We start from the raw sequence: 18,222 nt of genomic DNA, 5'->3' as shown, positions 1-18,222 counted from the left end.
GAAGTTTTAGGTGAGGAGCATGGAAGTTATAGTCAAGTAGGACCTAGGACAAAAGGGACATCCTTAAAAGAAAGGGAGGGCAGTAATGAACACTCCCAGCCCAAGTAGGCTAATTGAGCTGGAACAACAATTGTGTCAAATGGAATAAGAGTATGAAATAAAGGTATCTTGGGTTAAAAACGTCATGCTTTCTATCTAAATAAAACAAACAGGCAGCTGGGTGGCTCAGTGAATAGAGCACTGGCCCTGGAGTCAGGAGGACCTGAGTTCAAATCCGACCTCAGATACTTAACGCAAAAACTAGCTGTGTGACCTTGGGCAAGTCACTGAACCCCAATTGCCCTCAAAAAGCAAGCAAGCAATAAAACAAAACGTAGGCTGCTTGAAGTCAGGACACTGAGACATTTTATGGTACCAACTATGCAACAAGCATTCTTTGTTGCTTCTCCACATCTATACTATCTTCCCCTCATACAATGAGTAGAAAAGGGTTTTTCTCTAACTTACTGCTATTTACCTGAATGCTATATTGACCGACCTGTAATGGATAGAAAAATATTTTCTCTGATACTTAGTTTAGCAGGGTTGAGTATATATTTTTAATTGGCCAGAAGAAAATTTTACTTTTCCTTTAAATAGGATCATCTTTGTCAGGATGAGATTAAGGACTGAGACATGGAGATGGGGGCTGTGAAAATCATACAGTTATAATCTAGGCAAAGTGTTAACAGCTGCAAAAGGGAAACTCTTTAGTGGTACTAGTGTTGTGCCTTTTAAAAAGGCACAGATGCTTCCTGTACAAAGATGAATGAAAAAGAGCTTATTAAATATTTATCATGTGCAAAGCACAGTGCTAGAGATATAAATAGAAAAGTAAAGACAATCCCTGTGCTCAGGGAGCTCACATTCTAATAGAGTCAGCACATAAGTCTCAGGGTACAGCAAAAAGACAGAGGGGAGTATGTTTTACCTCTCTCGATGCTAGTTTTGTCAGTAGTTATTGACAAATATTGGCAGAGATGGCAGGCCCATTCTCCACAGTGGTTGTTTCCTTGGATGATGGAGGCCTATGGTAGAAAGAATCAATGGTATGATGAGAGGTGCTTCTGTTATTGTACAAAGATGTACCAGAAACTATTTTGCTCTCGAGTTTGTCTGGGCTGTGTTAAAGTTAAATGAAAAGAAATGGTTCGAGATACTAATACTTGGCACACATAGCCAAGTTTTCATTTGTAGATTTTTTTGAATGTACATCTTGAGTTTTCTTTATGACTAGTAGCCTATATAAATTTAAACTGGGGGTAAATTTTATCTTAGATTAAACGTTGCTTTTGGCTGTTGGAAGTATCCAATTCAGCAAGCACTTATTTGCAAAACACTTTTTAGCGAGACATTTTTATGGAAACACTTGAAGTATAGTCGGCTCTTTCAGATCGTGTTTTAGATTTCTCTTCCCAAATTGAGCCAAAGTATCTGCTTCTAAAGAAGCAATGAAGTGGTTACTGCTTCTTTGTTTTATTTAAGTTTGTTTTTATATCATAGAAGATGCACTCTGTTCTAGTTTGAAGTCTGGGGGGCAAGGGAGAAGCTGAGCAAGGGATTTCAGCTGAGGCTATTTTCATTATTTTAAATTATGTAGATTTTATGATCAGTGTAATACCTAATCAAATGTGGTTTTAAAACCTCTTCCAAAACCCCAAACATAATTCATGGGTTGATTTGCAGCTTGATTAAATGACTTCTGAGTTTCTAACTCTTAAGGCTTTGTAAAGCTGTCATTTTTAAAATTATTATAATGTAAAAGAGACAGATGTAACTTTAGGTCACTTGTTTGTGCTCATACTTGCATTATCACTTATCTGTACAAATCTTATATTTCAAGTATATTAACAGCACGTACTGCGTAATTACTGTTTATGGACCTTAGGGACTTCTTTTACCTTGATGTTGCATAGTACCTGTGTCTGTTTCAAGATAACACTTTGAAATCCAAATATGTACCCACTTTTCCCCCCCTCTTGAGGCTGTTTAAGTCACACCTTTACTTAGACTGGCATTTTGTACCATTCTAAAAGAGGAGCTTCACAGGAATCGTAAGATTCAGTTAGAAACAGAAGGAAATTTAGAAATCAGCTAGTCTAGCCATCTCATTTTCTAGATGAGGAAACTGAGGCTGAGGTCCAGAGAAATAAAATGGAATTGCCCATAATTCTGCAGATAGAAACAGAACTAGAATTCAAACCCAGATCTTCTGATGTCAAATTCGGTATTCTTTCTATAACATCATAAAGTAGGAAAGCCTAAGAGATTCCTAGCTCACCTTTGAGTCTTTATAGTAGGACTTTGTTATTTTATTGGACATGAATTTCCACATCACCAGACATGCCATTTCTCAAATGTAAGTACAAAATCATATCCCTAAGGCACGTAGAAATTATTTTCAAATACATATTGGATTATCTGCATTTCTGATCTATCTCCATCTGAATTATCAAAAGTTGACCGTGGTTTCAGAAACATACTAACCGTGTTTCCCCGATAATAAGACACTGTCTTATTAGTTTTTTTGGACAGAAAAACACCAGAGGGCTTATTTTAATGAACATTGACAGCAATTTTAATAAACAGGTAAATGTGAACAAAAAAATGTACCTTTATTCAATAAGCAAATCACTGGGGAAGAACAGGATGATGCGCTCACTGCTGCAGCTCTGATTGGATGCAGCGTGTAGTGCAGGGGATCACCTTCACTACAGTAGCAATCTCAATAGGGCTTATTTTAGAGGAATCTTATTTAAAGACATTTTTATTTCATAATTTTTATTTTTCAAGGTTACAGTTTTCCTGCTCTTGTTTAGTTTTTGTTTTTTTTTTAACTTTGGTAGGTTTCATTCATTTGGCAATGTCTTTTTCTCTTTTTTTGTATTACAGGAGATTGAAGATCCATCCTTGGAGCCAGGTACTGTTAAATCAGAAACCAGAAGCAAGGGTTTGAAACCATTTCAATTTTCAACCTACTACATTTTAAATTCTTAATTATCATCAATATTATTTCCTAGTAATTACCTTACTGTGGTACTCATTGTTCTGATGGTGGACAATCCCAATCATACCAGGATCATAGAGATTGGAAACCCAGTCATATCACCAGATCTGTGAAAGTGGAGTATTTATTATTTTATGCTACAATGTCTGGGAAATGGATTATCCCATTCACTTTAATAAATATTAATTAGATGAATATAAAGAGTATACCTTTACTCTTAAAGTAAGATCACAAAACAGATCTTGTGATATTGAGAAGTATCTTTATTTGATAGTTTTGATTAAAGCAGTTCAGGCAATTTAAAGCTGTTGTGGGGAACTAAATTTAAAATACTAAGAAGTAACTGGATTCCAGAAGAGGAAAGATTTTCTTCATGAAATGTCAAAACAAATACTGTTCACTTTCTGGACTGCAAATAATACTCCTGCACCGTTGGAAGAGTTTCTGGTTTTCATATTGGACTGTTCTGTTAAAAGAAATTCAAAAGAAATTTCGAAATTGAGCTGTCAGTGAATGATGGTACATTCAGTTATACACGTTGGACTTGGAAGCTAAATTTTGAAGAGCCGTATGTAAACAGCAACATAATGAAGACTGTCAAGAATCAGCCAGAAGGTTTTTAGGGGTTAATCTCTGGGATCCTTTTCACTTCCCTCTAGGTTGACACTTTCTTAATATCCTAGACTGTTGGAATGCAGGTAGTTTTAAACAGTATAAGTTTGTGTACATCAGGGTTTTCCAATCTCTGTGTAGCTAGCAGTTCTCTTCATGTTAGTGTGGCAGCCGTGCCAGTTCCGCATTTGTGATTGCTTTATTTCCCTGGTAATTAAACCTTGTGCCATTCTATTCCTGTTAAATCCATAGAAAATGAGAAAATACTCGACATTTTGGGGGAAACTTGTAAGTCTGACCCACTAAAAGAAGAAGGTTCCGACCTGGAGCAGCCATTTTCACAGGATGCAAGTAGCGTGGGGCCAAACAAAAAGCTTGCAGAGGAAGAGGACAATTTTGTCACCGCTCATCCAGAGGAGGATGCATTAGATTTGGACAGCGAGTCAACACAAGCAATTGCCAGGAAGGCAGAAAAACACTTAGATATAGTGAAAAGGGAGAAAAGCGAGCAGAAAATAGATGAAGAGAAAATGGACTCTGACACTGTAGTGGTAGAGACCCTAAATGATCAGAGTAGCAGAGCATCAGAAAATGCAGAAGCTTCTAGTGAGGAAGCCCAGGAAACGCCAGAGAAAGCCTCAAGCCCTGAAACCAAAGATAGCAAAGAAGACGTTAAGAAAAGTGAAGATGAAGCTAATAATGAAGATTCATCTGCTACTAAAGAGTCCTCTACCAATGAGGGCGGTGATCAGAAAATGAGGTTTGTTTTTTCTCAGTTCTAGACCAGATGCTATCTTTTTTTCATTGGTCATTTAATGACACACATAAGCTGTTTTCTTCAATTGGCCAGCCAGACTGATGAAATTGTAACTTATTAATAGAAAATCTGATTGGTTTCTTTGTGTGTTTTAAAACATTTTATATATTTTTTTTCCTTTCTCAACCTACTATGGTTGATTTCTATAATCTTTCCTAGTTAGCTTTAATCCAACAATTAATTAACTCCTAAGAGTCTGACATCTTAGTTCTTGGGTCAGATTTCCAATGCAAGTTTGCCAGGTATCTTTCTTTTATTTCAAAACTAAATTTCTGGTAGGTATGCAACTTTAGCACATATAATATACTTTTTTAGTTAGTTTTCTGTATGTTTTGTTCCATGCTTATATAACATTAACTTTTGTCTCTAGCTCTATTGAAGAGGACTCAGATACCAAAAGAGTCTCCAAAGATGAAAAAGGTATGATGTCAGATTATGGGATGTAGCAGTATTTTAATGTTCTCTCTTAATTTCAGTAGTGGTTATAGAATTGTACCCCATAATACATCAGTTCATTGTTACACAAATTTGTAATGTTATCATTGGGGGAGAAATTTTCCTATTTGATATTCTCATTTATTTCATAGAAATAAATTTATTTCTCAGGTGAGAAAATTCTATTCCAAAGGGGTTGAGTGATTTAGAAGGGGCCATAGTTACAGGATTATACAAATGTAGAGCAGGCCTTCACTTGATATTTTAGGAAATTGAAGCACCATAAAGTTAGGTATTTGCCTAAGGAAAGAGAAAGTTACAAGAGCCAAGATTTGCACCCAAGTCATTATTGTTTTAGAATCTCAGAGGCCTTCTAGTCTAACTTGAGACCCAAATACAAAGTATCTCTTCTTAAAACTGACAAGTGATTATCTTGCCATCACTTAAGACCTCCTGTACTGGGCAACCCACCTTCCATAGGGGCAGCCCATTCAACTAGAAATTCAGAAATAGTTCTCTTTATATTAAGCTTAAATTTAAATTTGCCTTTTTGGAACTTTTACTTAAGTCCTGTGGGATCAAGGCATACTTGACCTCAGGGTTAAAATAGTTTAGCTCTTAATTGGCAGGAGACTGTTGAGCCATGTTTCGATTTTTATGCATTTTCTGACCACTTCCCAGTTTGAATAACTGTGATGTGCATGTATATAAAGGAATTGTGATAATAGGCTTTTAAAAGCCAACTGTGCTACACGTTGAAAAAAAAATTCTAGCATCAAATAATTTTGGATTATCCACACCTATTCTACATTAGTGTCATTGATTAAAAAGTAATTTTGTTGTCTGTAGTAGCTGGTTAATAGGTTTATTTAAAAGAAACAGCTTCAAGATAAAGGAATAAACTAAAGCAAAGGAAGAAGTAGTGACCTCCTAGAGAATTTTTATATTAATGTTGTGTCTTCTCGTTGACTTGAGGAAGATGGGTTTTAGTGATAATTGAGAATGCCTCTTCTCATCCCTTACAGCTCCCATAAAAATTTGTAGTCGTGTGTTTGTGCCATCTAGAAATTGTATCTGTATATATGTGCTTGTAAGTGCATTAGTCTTTCAGAGTTTCCTAAGGGACTTACAGTCTTCCAAACATTAATTATTGGCTGAAACTTTCTTCCAAATCAGGTCATACCACTAGCAGTTGTGGTAGAAACTTTTGGGTTAGTGGACTTTCTTCTACTACCAGAGCTATAGATTTGAAGAATCTTTTCAGCAAATATGGAAAGGTAAGAATTAAAGGATTAAAGAATTAAAGGGTTATATGGACTATAATAAGAAGTTGGACCAATTTTTATTGAACATCCCAAAATGTCAGTCTTTTCATAATAGTCAGAGGGTCTCTGTTGCATATAATTTTGTGATCTCAGTGGTGGCACTTGTACGTTTGATTTTTTTTTTTTTAAACAGCTAAAAGTCCTTTGGAATTAAATCCAAGTGGGAGGGTGATCAAGCTGGGTAATAACATTTTTTGACCACAGTAATGTTTGCCTGGAATAATGAAATAATTTTCTTCTCACTGTCAGCAATTCTAATTTTGAGCAATGAGAGTATCGTTGGAATTCGTATATAGAAAGCCTCCCAAGATTTTAAAAAGACAGTCCTTTTGAGTATATAAGTTTGGCTATGTTCATCACTTATTTCATATTTTATGTGTTTATTGGGATCAGTTTTAATGTAGTAAAAGAAAGTAAGACTTTGGAAAATTGAAAATTTAAGCAAAGTATCCTCATTGGCCTTACTTAGCCAAATTCATATTTCTTCCATGTAAGAATGTTCATCTAATATGTAAGTGGTTTCTAAGTCAAATTGGGAAAAGTTTCCTCTCTTCTTTTTGGTATTCTTTCTGACTCAGTGTCATCCTTCTGTCGTTCAGGTACTCAAGTCTTCTTTGTTTTTATATCCCTTCCCCTTTGAAAACCAGAGTTCATTAGTTTAAAAAAAAAACAGAGAACCTCAGTTCTGATATTTTGACGTGAAGGAAGGAGTGGGACCTTTGTGGGAAGTTCTTTTAAAAAAAAGAGAATTTTGAACCTCTGGTTTATGCTAATGACTAAATAGTAGATTCTTCTGTCAGCAAAAATTCACAATTACTAGAATTGGGATAGTAGACGGGAACTAAAATATTGGCTTGAGTATGTAAACATTTTTGTGGATTTTACTCCTATTTTCATAGTACAGTGAAAATCATTCAAAATATGACATGCATGTGATTTCACTGCAACTAGTAAACTACATGTATGATATCAGAATCATACATTGATACTTGTATAATGGTTGTCTATTCTTTGTGTAATGTAGTAATTTTGCTTACAATTTCAAAAAAGAATTTATGGTAACAGTCACTTGGACTCCCAGTCCAATATTCTTTTCTGTTATACCACACGAACTGATTTTGCGAAGAGATTGATCCTCTTTCTCAATAATGATTAGTTGTAAAAACTCCACTAAAATCCTACTCTTGATACCTCATCATAGTGTGGAGGTGGATTCTCAAAGGCTTCATCCATAGAATGCACATTTTGTGGATCCTGCTAAGCTTGCAAGATTTCATATTATAGACTTGGACATGCTTGAGCATCTCTTCTCTGATGGCTAGACTAGCATCAAAGTTCATTGTTTGGAAATCTGTCCACTAGGCAAACTGGTTTTTGTTTTAGTTTTAGCAACTGTTGAAACTGTCTACTAAGGTCAAGAGGGGCTTTAGTAGAGGGAACTTATAGTAATGAAATTATGAATCTTTAGGAATGTTGCCATAGGATAGAAAAAGTAAATGACATCTGTACAATTAACCACAACAATAAAGTGTATGTTGTCTGTGCCTTCACCTGCTACAGTGCCCATCCTCTTTCTTTTAGTCTAGTTTCTTTTCCATCTTCTGCCAATAACACAATAAAGTTGATTGCTAAGTAATTAAACTATCCCAAGAAAGGGTGGAAGATTATAGGGTTGGTGGCATATGTAGCTATTGACATGCATGTTGGATCTTCCAGTCTTTAATAATGTCCTCTTGCTGGTATTAACCTCTTCCTTTCCTTGTAAATGATAATTTGTAGCTGGCATGATACATAAAGTTATGCCTAGTGTGTGTTTCTTTCCTAAAGGTTGTTGGTGCCAAGGTGGTCACTAATGCTCGAAGTCCTGGGGCTCGATGTTATGGTTTTGTCACAATGTCCACATCTGAGGAAGCAACAAAATGTATTAACCATCTTCACAAGACAGAACTTCATGGGAAAATGATCTCAGTAGAAAAAGTAAGTTCTAAATCTCCCTTTGTGGTGGTATGAACAGTTACTTATAAGAAATTAGATCATGTAACCCTGTTTTGCTTCTGTAATTTGAATTTTTTTTTAATATGATTTCAGACAAAAAATGAACCTGCTGGTAAGAAAACTTCAGACAAAAGAGAAAGTGATGGGAAGAGAGAGAAATCAACTAACAGTGACAGGTATTTGTCTTAACTTTTAAAAACTGAAAATATAGTTGATCTACTTAATCCTTTTGGTAAATCTTAGTCCATAACTTCCTAGTGCTCCACTAATACAATTCTATAATTGTAAAGCCAAGCACTAGCAGCTTTCCAGAGGACTGCTGCTGTGAACAACTTTAACTTTCTGATCATGTAGTATAGTGAACTCTCCATTCAGCAATACACTTAAGCAAAACATTCACAGAAACAAAAGTACAGCATTCACAGTGTTAAAACATAACAACTAATCACTTATAGTGGCCACATAGTTTTAAACAAAAGATATCATTCAATGAGTCCTTAACTCAGTCATCCTTAAGGAGCATGCCTCCTTAAGGGACACAAAATACAAAGGTTGGTGTTCTCCACCCCTAGGTCACATTGTCTTAATCTCTCAGTCAAAAAGTCTTTCTTCTCAATTGGAGATTAGTTTCCAGTCATCCTTAAGAGGTATAAGGTACATATTACAAAGTTCTCCCACCCCTAGGCCCATTAAATCATGATATCAATCAGTATTAAGTACCCAAAGAAAGCTCTTTTCTTCTTGACTCTGAGGCTAGCTCTCAGATTCCATGGTCCCAGCTTTTGCCTGAATCTACCCAGCTGTCACCTGGATTCAAAAGTAGGCATCTCTCAACTTCTTGTCCAGTTCTTCATCCAGTTCCCGTTCCATATTGAAGCTCACAGTGTCCAGTCCACCTGAAGACCTTCATAGTTACTGTTTCTGGGAAGATAAAGCTTAACAGAGTGAAAATAGCATTCATGAACATTGCCAGCACCATCATCAATTCACTGTCTCTCTGAGAACTCAATACAAATCCTCAGTATAGTCACAGGACATCCAAAATCCTCTTTCAGGGCTTCCAGTAAGGTCCCAGGGCTTCTGTACAAAGTATTACACACAAAAATTAACACAGACAGAAGAGATAAACAGAGGGCTTGGGATACCACGTTTTCTCCTTTTCAACTCTGCCACCACAAGAGTTCCCTTCTCAGTTCTGCTCTTTCCCAGCTTGGGCTTCTCCTTATATATGGTCATTAGCTCCCACTGTTCTGCCCCTTCCTGTTGCATCAGCAAGTTCTTCCCACTGTGAGTTTCACAAGTTGTTTCTTAACGAAGACTTGATAGAATCATGGGCAAGCCTCAAAAGAAACTTAAACTGAAACAAGATGCTAAATAATTAAATAATTGAAACAAGGTGCTAAGAACTTCTTTGCTTGCCATTACAGTAATCCAAAACAATTCATGAGCATGCAAAAGAGGTACAAAATACAGCTGAGTTGTAACAGGGAAGTCATAGTGAAGAGGTTGAATTTGAATTGGGTTTTAGGGGAAAGGTAAATAACAATAATTATTGATATTTTATAGACTGCCTTAAATTTATAAAGTGCTTTGCCCACTTTTTTTTTTCATTTGATCCATATTTTACAAATAGGAAACTGAATTAGGGCAGTAACTCAATTAATATTTATTAAGTGCCTACCATGTGTCAGGTACTGTTAGGTACTGGGGAAACAAATGAAATAGTTCCTATCTTCAAGGAACTTACTCTTTACAGGGACAGAGCTGTACATGTAAACATTTACAAAATAAACAAGGTAATTATGGGGTGAGGGTGGGGGTTGTAGTTGGAAAGATCAGGAAAGGTTTCTTGTAAATGACAATTGAGCTAAACTATGAAAGAAAAGACATGAAGATTTCTTTGAAGCAGAATGGAATAATGTATTCTAACCATTAGGGACAGTTGGGAAAAGCTAGGAGATGGAATTTAGAATATCATATGTGAGAAACAATAAAAAGATTAGTTTAGTTAAATTCCATAGTCTGTGAAGGAGAATATAAAACTCAATTGGAGCCAGGTGGAAGGACTTTAAAAACTTTAAAAACCGTAGAGAAAAGGAAGCAGGGAGACTTGAGATCTGGGCTGATTATCCAGAGAGGTGATGAATACCTGAACTAAGGTGATGCCATATGACTGGGGAGAAGGGAACAGATGCTAGAGATATAGAGGTAGAATGGATCAGTCTTGGCAACTAGATAAGCTACATAGATGGGGGAGAGCAGGGCTTTAGGGATGATTCCAAGGTTTTAAACCTGGATAACTCAACAGAAATAGGAAAATCTAGAAGAGGAGTAGCTTTGGAGGAGCAAACAGTGATGTGTTGAGTTTAGGGTTCCTAAAGGACATCCATTTAAAATGTCCTCTAGTAGGAGATACAGATTTGGAGCTCAACAGAGAGACTTAGGCTGAATATATAGATCTGGGAATTAAATCCATAGGCACTAATGAAGTCGGACAGCCTTAAGGTACATCCATAGTTAAAGGCTATGCTATAAATTATCCAGCAAAATTAGATTTTAAGTCACTTCTGATTCCAAGTCCAGAGTACTCTCCATCATACCACACAACTTCTCAAGAAGATGAGTGTTAGGGCATATGGAGTACTTGAGCACAGCAGAGAGAAAATGCTGGAAATGTTCATTCAGCAGACATGTCCAGTTGGGCTGGGAGTATAGAGAATGCAGAGTAGTGATATAGGATTATGCTGAAAAAGTAGGGGGTGACATCAGATAGGTGAGGTACTTGAGTGCCTAAGATTACATTTTATTCATTAGACAATGAGAAACTATTAAAGATTTTTGAGCAGTGGCTTGCCCACACAGATGCATAAGTAAGATTAGTCTGGAAATGACATCCAGGCTTTCTTGGAAGGGGAGGGAGTAGAACCATGAAGACCTTTTAAGAATGTATTCGAATTTGCCCTGATTTATAGTAGAGTGCTATATACTAAGATTATTGTGGGAATAGAGAAGGATGGGTTAGTTGGGAGAGGTGTTGCAGAAGTAAAATAAACTGAATTTGTTAACTGATTAGAAAGGGAGGATGCGGTAGAAGGAAGAGCAAAGTTTCAAACATGGAAGATTGGGTGCCTGGCAAATGGTTAGTAAATGTTTATTGACTGATTGGGAGAAAGCAAATAATTATCTTAATTATGGACAAAGTGAATTTGAAGTGCCCCCTGGGACATCTCCAAGTTACTTAAAATGGCATGTTGCTGGTTGAGTGAGGAGAGAAAAATTAGGCAGTAATTAACCGTCTTATACTAGATATTGGAACATTCAAATTATGGTTTGTTACTTAATCTAATGTGTGTGGGGGGGGGGGTGTGAAATTATTCCTAGGTCTACCAACATAAAAAGAGATGATAAAATGGACAAAAAAGATGACACCAGAAAAGAAGATGGAAGTGATGAGAAGGATAAAGATGAACAGAAACCCGGATCTGATCGTGCTAGAGCTACTAAGTCAGGTACATTAATAATAGAATAACAGTATCATTCTCTTTATATCAGATGGGTTGTCTTTGTTCAGTTGCTTACACACTATGTTGAGGTGTATTTTACCACTTCAGGGTTATGCTGCTTATCTTGGATTTCTAATTGTATTTCATATAGGAAGTCGAGGTACAGAGAGGACTGTAGTAATGGACAAATCCAAAGGCGAACCTGTTATCAGTGTAAAAACAAGTGGAGGAAAAGAGGGAGTAAGTATATTTTAATTAACATCTTCTACCTTTTATGCGCATTTGGGTAAACTCATAATATGAAAGTATCTTTAATTTTTTTTATAAGAATTAGACATACTGAGATTTCATCCCATTGAGCTCTTTTTTTTTTTAAGAGAAAATATAACTATTTTCCTTGATTAATTGTGGATCTGTCATTATACTTTTAAAAAAAACCTCTGATGACAGTATATTTAATTTTCATGTTACTATACTTTCTTACTTGGCATTTGTAATTATCTTAAGTATATTTTGGAAAACAAAGTAAAATTGAAATTTTACCTAATTTAACTAATTCAATGGAATCTTACTTTAGATTTAAAAATTGAAACTTCTTATTCTTACTGCTTTATACACAAAAACTCCTTGAAGGTGGGAACTACACCTTATGCTTTCTACTCTTCCATAATGCTGACCACATAATAAATATTTAGTTCATTAGTTTATAGAATCATATATAGTTAAACAGTTCATTGGTACTTTAAGTGTTATCTAATGGCTAGATAAGGAGTCACAACCCACAGTTTAAGAAGCACTGAAGGGGTCAAGAGTGTAAAAAGTTTAAGAAACCCTGATATAGCCCACCTTGTATCCACATTATGAACCACTTCAATCTCCAAAAGAGACCATTCACACTCTGCTTTGATTGCTGAGGAATATGAAAACTGACCCAAGGAAGCAGGCCATTTTTTGGAAGATGAAAAAAGTCTGTTTAACTTATATATCCCTGCTCAAATGTGGTATCCATAACTGAGCACAGTGCTTCAGAGGTGCTGACTAGAGCATAATATATATGTGAAGACCATCACCTCTTTAAATCTGAACATTTTGCTGTTACTAATGGAGTCTAAAGTGATGAGATTTTTATTTCCATACCACACTGGCAACTTGTATCTCCAGACTTTTTTTGTTTTTTAAAGTAATTAAAACTGCCTTCTTGCCACACTTCTCCTCTCAGTTCATGAAGTTTATCTTTTTAAAATCTACCTGGAATACTTCACATTTATCCAAATTAAATTTCATCTTAATAGCTTCTATGAATATCTCCAGTCTCTAGAGCTTTTTAGATCCCATTTCTGTCATCCACATATGTGCTATCTTTCCCAGTTTTGCCATGTACCCATTTGATAAGTTGACTATATATTGTCATTGAAGTCATTGATAATAAGTGTTGAGCAGAAATCCATTTACTTGAATAAATTCATTATCACAGTTAGTGCAAATGTTAATCCTTCTCTCCTTAAAGAATCTACCTGACACACTGAAGAACTTGTTTCTTTTAGTATTTAGATAAAGCTAAAAGTTATACATCTGCCCTTAAGTTTGCTTTCTCAATTTCTTTTCCACTTAAAAGTTTATAATTCACATTTAAAAACTCAGGTCTCAAAGAGCCAAGATCGCAAATCTGCCAGTAGAGAAAAGCGGTCTGTTGTGTCATTTGATAAGTCCAGAGACCAGCGGAAGATGAGAGATTCAGAGTCCCGAAGGTAAGTTAACAGAAATTATTGGTTGCCTTTTCTGATTTGCTGTCATATTTTCATCTCCTAGGATTGTATTTCAATTTGTGAACAGTTTGGCAGCTCTAAATATAGAATCAGGATTTACAGCATAAACAAACCATTATAAATTGTCTAGTACTTCAACATTTTAATACATGTGTCCAGAAAAGTTGTGATTTGGAGTCACATAGGTATTAGAAGCCCAGATATTTTAATGTTTTATTAATGACTTTTGTTTTGATATCCATCATTTCGTAATATAACACACACTACTACCACCTCTACTTCTCCATTGAATCCTTCCTTATAACAAAATACAACTAGGTAAAACCATCCAATACCATGACTAGAATTTAGAGTGAATACAATAAAGTATTCCCTGGGTCTTGTACCTCACAAAAGTAGGAAAGTATGTTTGATTATCTGTTGTTGGAACTAAGATTGGTCATTAGAACTACTCCTAGCTCAGCCTCATTTTAGTGTTTTTTTATTTCACTTAGTGTAGACCTTATAAATATTCTCTTGGTTCTGTATACCTCATTTGGCATCAGCTCATACAAGCCTTTCTATATTTCTCTGAATTCCTCATATTTTGTTTCTTAAAACACAATAACATTACATTGAATTTCTATGCTGCAGTTTGTTCACCCATTTCCCCAACTCATGCCTACTGATAAATTTTTCTAATTTGGGGGGAGCCCAGATTTTCCAGGGATTTTCTATCTTTAAAGATTTTGTACTGTGCGTTTTTATTATCCTTAGAACTTTATGAATAATAAGAGCAGGTTAAAGATTATATAATAGATCTCAATGGCCAGTAGGATGAATACCTGTGCCTGGCGCAATAAATTGTACTTTTCGTATTTTTATGAAATCTCATAATTTAAAAAATATTTCAGATGCATTCCAGTTTTTTAAAAGGTGATTTTCCAATAGAGCGTCAATTACAGGATCTCCTTCTGGTTTGACTCTTTTACTATATGATCACATAGAGCTGTATTGAATCTCCAAATTTGAGAGTTGATAGGGACCTCAGTGACAAACTAGTTCACACCATACACTAAAGAAACCCCCACTATTTTGTAATCAGTGAATGATCTGTCCGTCCTCTGCCCAGAACTTCTAAAGAAAAGGAACTTACCAAGCCTAAATTGGCCTCTTTGCAATTTCTACTTGCTGTTCCTTGTTTTGCTCTCCAGATCCAGATCATATCCAGAAGAGAATTCCTCTTTGTTGGTTCTTCCTTTTTTTGAATGATAAAATCATTAAGTCAAGAAATTGTTGAAGTCACTATTCTGCTGCTGGGCCAGGCATGAGATAGACTTCACAAACTACTTCTCTGTATCTTCTTTGTTCGTGTGGTCTCTATACTCCTTTGACAGAATCTTTTATTTGTCGTTCTTAGACTTTAACCCAAATACTCTCTGTCATGCTTCCATACTCTCATTCCTGGAATTCCTTACATGCATATATATTCTTAATATACAATGCTATCTCCTCACCCCTTTTTACCTATGCTTTTTCTTTGGAATAAAGTACACCTATCCAAAGTCATAGTTCTGTCATAGATTCATTCCAATGAGTCCCAGTTATATCCCTGAAACAAAATTTCTCCCCTTGCATTAAGACCATTTGTTGCCTAAACTTTGGGCATTTGTGTATAGACACTTGAAGCCATAGGTTTTACTACTAACTCCTTTTTTGGATTTTGTCTTCTGTGAATTTCAGGGTGTTTCATCTGCTGTTCTTTTCATTCTTTGTGGCTGTTCTATATAATATCTAAATGTGAAGATATAGAGTTTTCTGCTCTCATTTTTAGTTTAAAGCTCACTCTTGGCAAGGCCCTTGTTAGGTGTACTCCATCCCTGACCAGTTATCTGTCAACCCTTGGAAGCCATGATCCAAAATTCTTAGTTCTCTCAAATAACCACCACCTTAAACCACTGTCCAGTTGTCCATTTTGCAAATTAATTTTTCTCTTCTGCATCCCTCGTCTTCAGTGGATATTAGTTAGGAAAACACAAGAGTGTTCCCTTATAGTCTTCAGTTTCTTGCTTAAGACTTCTAGTCATTAGGAAAGTGTTTTAAGTTCCTTCTGGTAGTGTGAACTACCAAGAGTGGGTAGTTGTCATCTGTTTCAATAATTCATAGAAGTTCTGTTATTTTATTTCAAGGAAGACAAAAGGACTTTGTTGTTAGCAGGTCAAAATACTGGGCCAGGTTACTGCCTCAGTACCCCCTGTGGAGGAAAGTACCAGCTTCCACTGATGCCATTTTGAGTGCTCCTTCCTAGGTGATCTGTTGCCTGATAGTTTCTATGGCTCTACTGTCTCATTCTTGGGAAGACAGTAATTTCTTCTCTCATCTGTTTTTACTTTCTAATTGTATAGTACTTTCCCTTCCCATTGTCGTCATCATACTGATAAAGTTATTTCTCCTCTATTCCACCTCATATTCATTCCTGTTTTTCAATTAAAGCAATATATTTCTTTCTTACAGGAGCAATTTCAGTTATCTATTCCAACCCCTTCATTTCATAGCTTAGAAAATAAAAGCTCAGAAATGTGAACTGATTTGAAGCAGAATAATGCCAGAGCCAACAGTTTCTGACTTTAAATTAAGTGCTTTTTGCACTACTGTTACATTATCCATCTTCATCTCCTCAGCTGATTCTTAACGTTAGTTAATGGCAGATTTGGATTCTGGTGTGCACGCTTTTTTTTTTTTAATAAATTCTGAAATACTTTTACTTTTGTGCCTTACTTTCTTCATCTAACAAATGTAAGGGGATCACACTTGATCTTTCAGCTTGCTTCTAGTTCTAATCTATTCTAACATTTTATCTAAATGACTCTCATAATCATGTCAGCCTGATTATATTATAGTGTCTCATTAGAGTCGAAAAGATTTGATTATCTCTTATTTTAATTCAGAGCATGTGAGTGGAGTGAGAGAGAGGAACGAATTCAAGCCTTACAGGAGCGAGAAGAAAGAGAACGCCTGGAAATAGCTCGTGAGAGACTTGCGGTTCAAAGACAGCGTCTAGAAAGAGAAAGAATGGAGAGAGAGCGACTGGAGAGGGAGAGGATGCATATAGAATATGAGAGGCGCAGAGAACAAGAGCGAATTCTTAGGGAGAGGGAAGAACTCCGCCGACATCTGGCACTCCGTTATGAACAAGGAAGACGACCCGCAATCAGACGCCCTTACGACGTGGATGGCAGGCAAGTAAAATTTTATTTTTGAGAAACATTGAATGAATTTTTTAAATGAGTTCCTTATTCTTTCAGCTGGCATACTGTTGTGTTATGTGTTAGACAGCCTTTAGGAAATTTCCATATTGCTTTGGAAAGATAGTAAAGGTCAAGTAATACCAGTTATAATAATGATAGCCAGCATTTTAAAAATGCTTCAAAATCTTGCTCTTTCAGAATTCAAACCACAGGTTTTTATATGCTCAGTAATATGAACATGTAGACAAAAGTAGTGTAAATCATTAACAAAGATAAAAATCTTTTCATTTTAGTTTGGGAATGTGGAAAGTGGGGAGGTTGAGACTTTTAGGTAATGATACATTAATTATACCCCACTCTTCAGTCCCTGTCAAATTTTGGATTAGGAGTAGGCACCACACCTATGATTTCATTGCTATAGACAGCTCCTTGCTTCAAAACTCCCTCCACACAGGTTAGCACCTTTCTTTGCAACTTCTTAGAATTGCGTAGTGTTGAAAGGTCATGCAGCCATTATGTGACGTAGGCAGGACTTGTACCCAGATCTTCCTGCCATCTCTCTGTGTTATACCATATGTAGCAGTTTATAAAAATTATTAAAGACACGGTTTTATTCTTATTTAAGTGGGTCATCCATATTAGTGTGGTCCTACCTTTTGTCAGTAATAGTCTAAATGTTAGGTTTTCTTAATGAAACTTTCATTGTTAAAGTGTAAAAAGTACTTCGTATTGTTGCCAAGCCTCTATCTGCTGCTTAAAGAATCCAGACTTCAACTCTAATATGGCAACATCTTTCCTTCTACTGTGGCATACTGAAATAAAACTTCTCTCATTCCTCTATCAAACAAGGCTTAATATTCTGTAAAGATAAAATATATTCTTATTTAAGCTCTTTTTTAATGTAGATAAAAGAAGTGGGTTAAATCATTAAATTCAAATTGGGGCAGATGTTTTTTATGCTAAAAAATATCTTTAAACACATGCAGAAAAGAGTATGCTGTCTCAGAAAAATTTAACATTTTATTATGTTAATAATAATATTTTATTATTAATACATTGTTGAGTCCCATCACTGAATCCACTTAATGGTAACAAATGGTAGCTACGAGACTTAGTCTCCTCAGCATAACTTAATAATTGACATTATCAATGAGATTTAGATTGAAAGAAAAGAAGGCTTGTTCTTTTTTCCCCTCTTTCACTAAACTAATAGAAATCTCTGCTTTCCTTTTAGGCGAGATGATTCCTATTGGCCAGAAGGAAAGAGGGCAGCACTGGATGACCGATACCGTTCTGAATTTAGCCGCCAAGATCGCTTCCATGATTTTGACCATAGAGATCGTGGCCGGTACAAGGATCATTCAGTGGACAGGTTGGTATATTGCAAACTCTGGGGTGGGATAAAAATGAAATAATTTTCTTGTTACACATATTTAAGGAAAGTGTATCTTAAAGCCAGCTTTTCTTGTTACAGTTGCAGGCATGAAGGGATTTAC

The 18,222-nt window shown here is 35.8% G+C and overlaps 1 protein-coding gene across 6 annotated transcripts in view; it reads left to right on the top strand.

Moving 5' to 3' along the window:
- Positions 1-18,222, top strand: part of SAFB (scaffold attachment factor B) — a 53,812-nt gene that overhangs the window by 8,800 nt on the left and 26,790 nt on the right. For all 6 annotated transcript variants that reach the window (XM_069086744.1, XM_069086745.1, XM_069086748.1 and 3 more), the window contains 11 exons: positions 2,932-2,959; positions 3,911-4,418; positions 4,846-4,895; positions 6,087-6,187; positions 8,063-8,212; positions 8,324-8,406; positions 11,612-11,739; positions 11,885-11,973; positions 13,375-13,481; positions 16,427-16,717; positions 17,961-18,098. In XM_069086744.1, coding sequence (XP_068942845.1) covers positions 2,932-2,959; positions 3,911-4,418; positions 4,846-4,895; positions 6,087-6,187; positions 8,063-8,212; positions 8,324-8,406; positions 11,612-11,739; positions 11,885-11,973; positions 13,375-13,481; positions 16,427-16,717; positions 17,961-18,098 — 1,673 coding nt within the window. The remainder of the gene's footprint in view (positions 1-2,931; positions 2,960-3,910; positions 4,419-4,845; positions 4,896-6,086; positions 6,188-8,062; positions 8,213-8,323; positions 8,407-11,611; positions 11,740-11,884; positions 11,974-13,374; positions 13,482-16,426; positions 16,718-17,960; positions 18,099-18,222) is intronic.

This window comes from Petaurus breviceps, unplaced genomic scaffold (genome assembly GCF_028583685.1).
Source record: "Petaurus breviceps papuanus isolate PSGF00001 unplaced genomic scaffold, PetGlider_PUasm1.0 180, whole genome shotgun sequence".
Lineage (NCBI taxonomy): Eukaryota > Metazoa > Chordata > Mammalia > Diprotodontia > Petauridae > Petaurus > Petaurus breviceps.
This window is presented reverse-complemented; position numbering and strand designations above follow the sequence as displayed.